This window comes from Berghia stephanieae, chromosome 1 (assembly GCF_034508935.2).
Source record: "Berghia stephanieae isolate SIO BIC M18660-M18661 chromosome 1, UCSD_Bste_1.3, whole genome shotgun sequence".
NCBI classification, from domain to species: domain Eukaryota; kingdom Metazoa; phylum Mollusca; class Gastropoda; order Nudibranchia; family Aeolidiidae; genus Berghia; species Berghia stephanieae.
In genome coordinates, this window is record NC_088360.1 from 96,571,892 (window position 1) to 96,579,934 (window position 8,043).

The 8,043-nt window shown below is 37.8% G+C and overlaps 1 protein-coding gene across 1 annotated transcript in view; it reads left to right on the forward strand.

The window, feature by feature from the left end:
• The window catches only part of LOC144962465 (AP-1 complex subunit mu-1), a 23,116-nt gene extending 16,067 nt beyond the window's left edge, over positions 1–7,049 (forward strand). The window contains exon 11 of the mRNA XM_078895430.1: positions 5,011–7,049. Within this exon, the coding sequence (XP_078751556.1) occupies positions 5,011–5,109 (99 nt within the window). The 3' untranslated portion in view covers positions 5,110–7,049. The remainder of the gene's footprint in view (positions 1–5,010) is intronic.
• The last annotated feature ends 994 nt before the right edge of the window (positions 7,050–8,043 follow it).

The window sequence follows — 8,043 nt, forward strand, 5'->3', positions numbered from 1 at the left end:
GTGGTGAAAAAAGTGATAAATCTAGGTCTCCATCCTAAAGCAATGATATGCGACCAAGGATCAAACAACCGGTCAGCATTACAACAGCTAGGAGTCTCTCAAAGCCGACCCTTTGTCATTATTGAACATCACAAGATCTACGTTCTTTATGACCCACCACATCTGCTGAAAAGCATTAGAAATAACCTGCGGAACTCAGGATTTAGGGTGGCTGGAGACACCATTTCATGGGATTACATCCGGCAATTCTATGAAATGGATTCTTCAAAGCCCATCAGATTAGCGCCTAAACTGACAAGCCGTCACATCAACATGCCAGTTTTTGCTAACCTTAGGGTGAGTCTAGCAGCACAAGTCCTGAGTCATACAGTCGCTGCTGGTATAGCCACTATGGTCTTTCATTCTTCTCTTCCACAAGAGGCATTGCCAACTGCTCATTTCATTGAGAACTTTGATCAGTTGTTCAACGCTTTCAACAGCAGATCACTGAGAAGCAAAGGGACAATGAACAATGCGATGTCGGCACATTCCAAGCACGTGACTTTCTTGGAGCAGACAAAAATCTGGTTGGAAGGCGTCAAACCCCTGAACAAGACAGGTAGTCTGCCATGCCTGGAAGGATGGAAGCTGTCAATCGAAGCCTTGCTCCAACTCTGGCAACACCTGCGAGATGACTGTGGGTTCAAGTTTCTTCTGACAAGTCGCCTGAACCAAGACTGTTTGGAAAACCTTTTCTCCATCATCAGGCAAAGGGTGGACACCGAGTAAATCCAACTTCTAGGGAATTCCGCCTGGCTCTGCGCCAGACAATGGTTGATGCTGTTCTCGTCCCGGGGAGCAACAAAAACTGCAAGGATGACATCGATACCTTCTTATTCAGTTTTGAAAATATGGCATCAATGGGAACCCAAAGCACCGTCAGAACACGACTACAGCAAGATGTTCCTCTTCCACTTCAGCAAGTAATGAGAGCCGCTCCTCCCATGCTCACGACAACCGAGACCAACGTTCTGAATTACATTGGAGGTTACGTTGGGATGAAATTGAGAGCCAAAAAAAATCTTCTGTGTGAAAATTGTAAAGAGGATTTAATACAAGCACGGAGCACTCAAGACCCATCGCATACGTTTATCTGCAAGAAAAATTTTACCACGGAAAACGAGGGATTGTGTGCGCCATCGCATAAATTAATGTATATTCTGACGGCTGCAGAACATGCATTTCGACGCTACATTGACCCCTACTTGTACAAGAGAGGATTAAGAATGTATCTGATTAGGAAAGTGATGGAGGCAACATTAGAAACAGGATTGGAATGCAAAAAGGCCGTGAAGCAGTGTGATATTCACTTCCTCGTCATCAACCTTTTCGTCAATGTGCGCCTTCATCACCATGTGAGATGCAAGGCAAGTCAAGAACAGACCTCCAAATCCAATAAGTCTATTGAAAGGAAAGCGGCCACCTTTCAGAATAAGTAGGAAGGGAAAGCATGCATTGGGTAAGCTTCATACTCACTTCCATAGACTTTGTTATCAACCACCCCCACATCACCAAATCATCCTCCCCCCCCCCCCTCTCTCTCTCTCTCTCTCTCTCTCTCTCTCTCTCTCTCACACACACACACACACACACACAAACATACAAACACACTCCACCTCTTTAGTGTTATATGAATTATATTCGCTCAGAGAAGATGCGAGATTCCTCATAGCGATGCATGATAGAAAACTAAAGCAAATCCATCGATGGTTTCCAGAAAGTAATTTGTTTTGCTCACAGCATCATGGGAACAGTTCACTTGAAGTTTCTACATGAAGAGAGAGAGAGAGAGAGAGAGAGAGAGAGAGAGGAGTGAGAGAGAGAGAGGTGGGGGGGGGGGGGGGGGTCAGTAGGGTTGGGGGCGTGTGATTCGCTTGTTGTGTCTATGTCAATTTAATGTACGAGTCCTCTCTTGTTGTGCCCATGTCAAATTTCCTTTTCGCGATAAATTTTTAAGTCAATTTTCTTTTATCTCATCTTATCTGATAATGTTTGTATTCAATATTGATACCTGGACCTCGATCCAACGGCTTAATAAACTGTTTGATGTTGTGCGAATTATATATCCACTACATTCCATTACTTCTCTCGCCACCATGTGCCGGTGTTTACCTGTCTTGGTTATTTATAGCTCGCTCCTCGCCGCATACGCAGTCACCATCCCTCGCTAACATTGTTGTCACCGACGAAGTCGCGTGACTTCCCGTCCGTAAAGCCTCTCTATTATCTACGCTCTCTGCTATGACTTACTTTGTAACAAAATGCTTTCTTTAAAACTATCCCTACAATTCTTTGCTCCGCCTCCATCCCTTTCTTCATGTCTACCTCACTCTCTCCGTCTCCCTTTTGTTTCTATCACACACACTAACACACAAACACACACACACACACATACACACACAAACACACACACACAAACACACACACACACAAACACATACACTTAGACAGGTTTCAATCTTTATTCTATTTCCCTTGCGTCCTCTTAATGCACAAGCAGTCTCACTCCCCTCCCCCTCTCGCTCCTCTTTTTCTCTATATCTCTCTCTTTCTTTCTTTCTCTCTCTCTCTCACACACACACACACACACACATGTGTGTGTTTTGTGTGTGTGTGTGTGTGTGTGCATGTGTGTGTGTGTATTTTACTCTCTCATTCTATCTCTTCCTCTCTAATCCTCTTTCTTGATAATTCTTTCCCTGCCCACCCGGCTTCACGTAGTTTCAAAACTGTACTTTCAAATTATAAAACCTTTAACTTTTGGCATTTTGAAATCGTATTTTCTCTATTAAATAAGACAAACATTTCACATTAATATCACATTAATAATGCATTATTTCATTGATTCTTTATTCAAATATCAAACATTCTTGAAAAAGTGAGCAATTGTCGGCATTTTTTTCCCCAGTGTTTTATTTGTTTAAGAACATCTTACATAATAATGAATAACTACAAAAGTAATTATTGGATTGTTTCAAAAATTTGTATGTACATTATTAGATATATAATCTAAGCTCATGCCAAATTTCATTATTCTCGTCAAATTTTCAATGCCCGTATCTAAGGAGTTATCTTTGCCCATTGATTTGACTGTGCGTGAAAACGGTACCTCACTTCAAAGTCGATTTTCTCAAAATTTGGTTTTCACACTCCCCCTACTTCAGACGGTCATATCTCGGCAATGAATGATCAGAATTGTATAAATTTGGTATCAAATTTTAAAGCATAAAATAAGTTATGATTAGGTACCAAAAACCCAAAATTGAAAAATCCGACTTAATACCGTTTCGAGGCGGAGGGTCACATATTTGCAAGGGAATAAAGGTATTATGACCAGTCGCTTATCTATTTTAATTATCATACTGTTGTATTGTGGATATTAACATACAGAGCAACCCCTGGATAACGACATCGCCGGGGACTGGAAAATTATGTCGTTATCCAGGGGTTTTCAAGATGGCAGGAAAAGGGGATGGTGGGGCCCGTGAATACATAAAGTGCAATGCGGTGACAAATGCCTGAAAGAAGACACCTCCTAACGATGAGGTTTACAAAGGGTATACCAGTTATGCTTTCACTCTCCAATTTATGTTATCATCGTTTTGAATGTTAACAGTGCTCGAATGTTATTTAACAAAAGTAGGAAAAATTCAAGTGCCAATACGATAAGGAAACAGCTGCACACATCTACTTTTGATATGTATTAATTAAAATCCATGCGATGCTGATGATGAGTTTTGATTAGGTACCAAAACTTTTATTGAAGTTCACCAAAATTTACTAGCACTTAAAATTAGTAGATCTACATCTTAGGACATTTTAAAAAAACAAAAAAAACAACAACTAGGTATTAACCAGAACAATATCAAATTTGGACTGAGTTTAGAAAAACAATTGATTTTTTAAATGAAAACAATAAAGTGAAAGAGGCTGTCATTGTTTTCCCGGCTATTCCAACTTGTATTATAGTATAAGACTATAAACATCCATAAATGCCCCATTGGACACAGCATTGCCTGATATCAGTTAACCTCCACTGATCTCAAACAGGTAGTTAACAGGGAATGTTAATGGACCATTGAGAGTTCCGTCGTTAGCCAGAGGTCACATTCAAAATCCGTCCAATAATAAAGTTTGTAGTCGCACCCACCTCTCTATCTCCACTCTCTACAGTTATGAATAAAAAATACATAAAATTCCATTTATTAATCCCCAAGGGGGAATTCGTGACTGGGGTTTATGGCAAGGGGATAATGGAATAACCCAGGAAAAGATGTAGTGCGGCACTTGAAAGTGAGGTAGGGGGAGATAATTTGCTCAAGGCTTAATGGGGAGTTGGACTTCTTGTACCTACTATGTACAAAGTAAAGACCATACACTGTGACACATGCCCCCACCGCCCCACTCTATCAGATTGGAGCTTTCTGATAATAGTGAAGTAAATTAACAGTTACCCCATCAGCCCATTCTTCAATAATTGTCTCAATAAACCTGTCATCTGCATTTTTTGCGGCCGCAAATATCAGGGCGATCTGCAAATTTTGGCAAATCGTGGCAAATTTTGGGAAAATTGGCAAATCGCGTGGCAAATTTTGGAAAAAAAAAAAGAAGCAAAAACAAAATAACGAAAAAAAAGTGCGAAACTTGAGAAATGTTGCAGCTTTGCTGAGTCTGACTGAAAGTGTACATTTGTGTGTGTGTGTGTGTGATTGTCTGAAAGTTTGGGCGCATAAATCGCGTTACATTGTGTAAATTAATAAATGTAGCCTCCTTAAATGTAATAAATTGTCTTTTATATATATTTTTTTTTTCTGTATCGCGTGTTAATTTTTACTGAAACGCTTAGTTCTCCGTGGCAAATTTTGGGGGTTTTTTTGGCAAATTTTAGGTCCCAATTTGGCAAAAAATGCAGATGACAGATAAACATTTTTTGAGTGTGTTGATTTTACCAGAATTATATTTTGTTTTCAGGTTCGATATTTGAAGATCATAGAGAAGAGTGGTTATCAAGCACTTCCTTGGGTTCGCTACATTACTCAGAATGGAGACTACCAACTTCGTACAAATTGATGATGTAAAAAAATAAATTTTTAACTGTGGAGAGTAGTTATAATTAGATAAATCTCAAATAAAAACTATATATCTTCTGTTCAATTTTATGTTACCTCTCAAGACATTATTATTCACTTTATACCTGTTTAGATTCAAAATGCATTCATGTTTTAAATTTGAGGAAAGCTCACTTTGATTTATTTATATTACACATAGAATCGGTTGTGTTGTCATTGCATCCCTAAAATATATCCGGGAATAGCATGAATTATCGCAGAACTGAATGTTTTGATTGTTGCATAAATTTTATGGTTATATAGTGATGGCAACCATATTACCACTGATACGTGATATTTTTTGTTTGATATTGTTTTTTTCTTAATATTTTCATTTCTTGAAAGGAAAATCTCTCCTCTCCCGCCAATCCCGCCAAACAAGATTTTTTAAAAACGGGACAAGTGGAGAAGAAAGGGTCTCTCTTACTGGTTATACTGCCTAAGCTATCCCCAAATTTAGTTTATCTCTTGAGAATGTCCTCAGTGCAATAAGTATTGATTGTGAAGTGCCGGTCTAATTTTGAGATACATACCGAAATGAAAATAAACTTTGGATATGTGAGCCTTTGGAATACAACTGTTTGACTATCTAGTCAAAATTTAGAATTCTCTCTCTAAATTCTTATCCTTATGAAGTACACATCTTGAATGAAGTTGTTGGGAGGTAAGTGGAAGTAGGTTGTAAGTGTCACATTTGATGCAAGCATATTATGTTGGCTGTAGCTTTATCCCCATGGTTTCCATTGTACCAACCATTTCAAATCATCACTGGCCAAGTGTCATTTTGTTATGACGTCAATTATGTTTACCCAATTAACTGTACACTGGAAAGACACGTGTTTAAAGATTTGGCCAAAAAACTTGTCCTTCAAATATTGATTGATTTAAATGACCCTCTCATCTTGGCAAAAACTTGGGACTTTCTCGAAGTTGATGGATTACTCACTTTTCAAGCAAAAGGACAAGTATCAATCCAAGTGTGGTCAGTTATTTTTCACTCCCCTCCACCCCACCCCCTCCCCTCTTCCATCAGGATTGGTTAGCTGGGTTTGATATATTTGGCAGGAATGAAATAGAGTCATATTTAAAGAGTAGCACGCAATTGTTGTCCATTTAACACTATCGCCATTTCGATAACTCTGGCTCCAATAGCTGTATGACTCTAAAGGGCTTGTGCTTACATTTATCTACAGAGAAAGTTCTATAAATTAATGTTGTTTCAGACCTGCCAACCTTATTGAATCGAAATCAAGGACCTTCTTACCTCCATCCCAATCACGCCTCCGTGACGGAATATTACTAGCACTACCAGCAAATTACCTGTAAAAGCGCTTTAAACAGGCTGCTTATTAACACTCATTTTAATTCATCTATATAAACAGTATTTGTAATTCAATTGTAAGTTGTAAAAGGGAAAATGAGTTGAGTATTGGTAAGAATAGAGCTATTAAATGGAAAGAGAACTTACTTGAAATTGAAAACTCGGGACAATTTAGAGGTTTATATTAGCGATCGAGTATCTCAGACATGATTTTAGAAAGAGTAACAGATAATTTGATTGAATGAAGGCAAGCCTATTATCCCAATTTCAGTGTCAAGTTTACGTGCATTCGCTCTTCTTTGAGTGAAAATACTGTATGGCACCCTAATTTAATTTATTTCAGATGAGAATCTTTGTCTTCAATTAATTAATCAGCTGAATTGATTTGAATACTCTAATTACAATGTTTGGTAAATTATTGAAGCTTTTTTTTATTCTTATTATTACTCCTTGTCAAAACCAACTCATTGCAATTATTGTGTAAAATTGTCTTGTCATGTTATTTATCAGAATTTCCTCATTATTGTGAAAATGCTTCATGTCATATTGGTGATGATGTAATAAAACATTCCTACAAATCACTGAGCTTTCACGTTCTTGTGACTTAAACATTTATTCTCATGCCTTAATTTGTTCACCAATACTATACAACTAGCGTAAACAAGAGTATTCTTGGTTTCTGATTAAAGTAAGATCTTGCTCTCTAAACTGAACAAATTTTTACAAAAATTTATAAATTTCCAAATAGTCACAATATTTAAGACGCTTCATAATACTTCATTTTCCTCCAGCAAGCAATAAGGAACCAAATTCCTGTTGATACAGGAACACTTTTATATTTTTATACTTTACAATATCAGTCACCTGGGTGGGGTTCCTGCCTCCCAAAGTGGGCAGGGAGGTACATACTGTGTCTTCTATCCCCCTATGTCTGTTTTCCAACATGCTTTCTGTCTTTGTCTTGGAATGAGATTACTTTATTTGTCCTGGCCCTGGCTGGGAGGGAAACAGTCAAATGTATAGTTAGTTTTGGGAGATGATATTTTTTTCCTTCTAAATCATTTTTCTGTTGTGCGTTGTATTATGTTTTGTTAATGTAATATGTATGACTTGTAAACATTTGAGTGTTTCCTCTTAGTGGGGACCTGTGCTTGTGTCTGGATGAGACTTTTAGGTGATCTCAAACTAAGTACTTTGATAGTGTGCTCTTGGAATCTATATCTGTTTCCAATTTGAACCAATTCCCCTTTGTCTGCCTTATTCTTGGATACTTTGATTGTAATTCTTTAACTTTTTACAATCCCATTTTCTTCCTTTTTACTGGCGCTGATATGACCTTAATGTGTTGCAAGTGGCGTAAAACCCTCAAAAACATTAAAAAAAAAAAACAATATCACAATTACAATGTATCTCTTTTTTTTTCTCTCTCTCTTTCATATGGGTACCCTCATGCAAGGCACAAGAGTATTACTGCAGGAATCCATATCTATCTCTTTCAATAAAACCCCCTTTTTATATCACAATGCCTTGCAACCAAGGGCAATGTGCAAATAATAATAATGATAAAGGAAATCA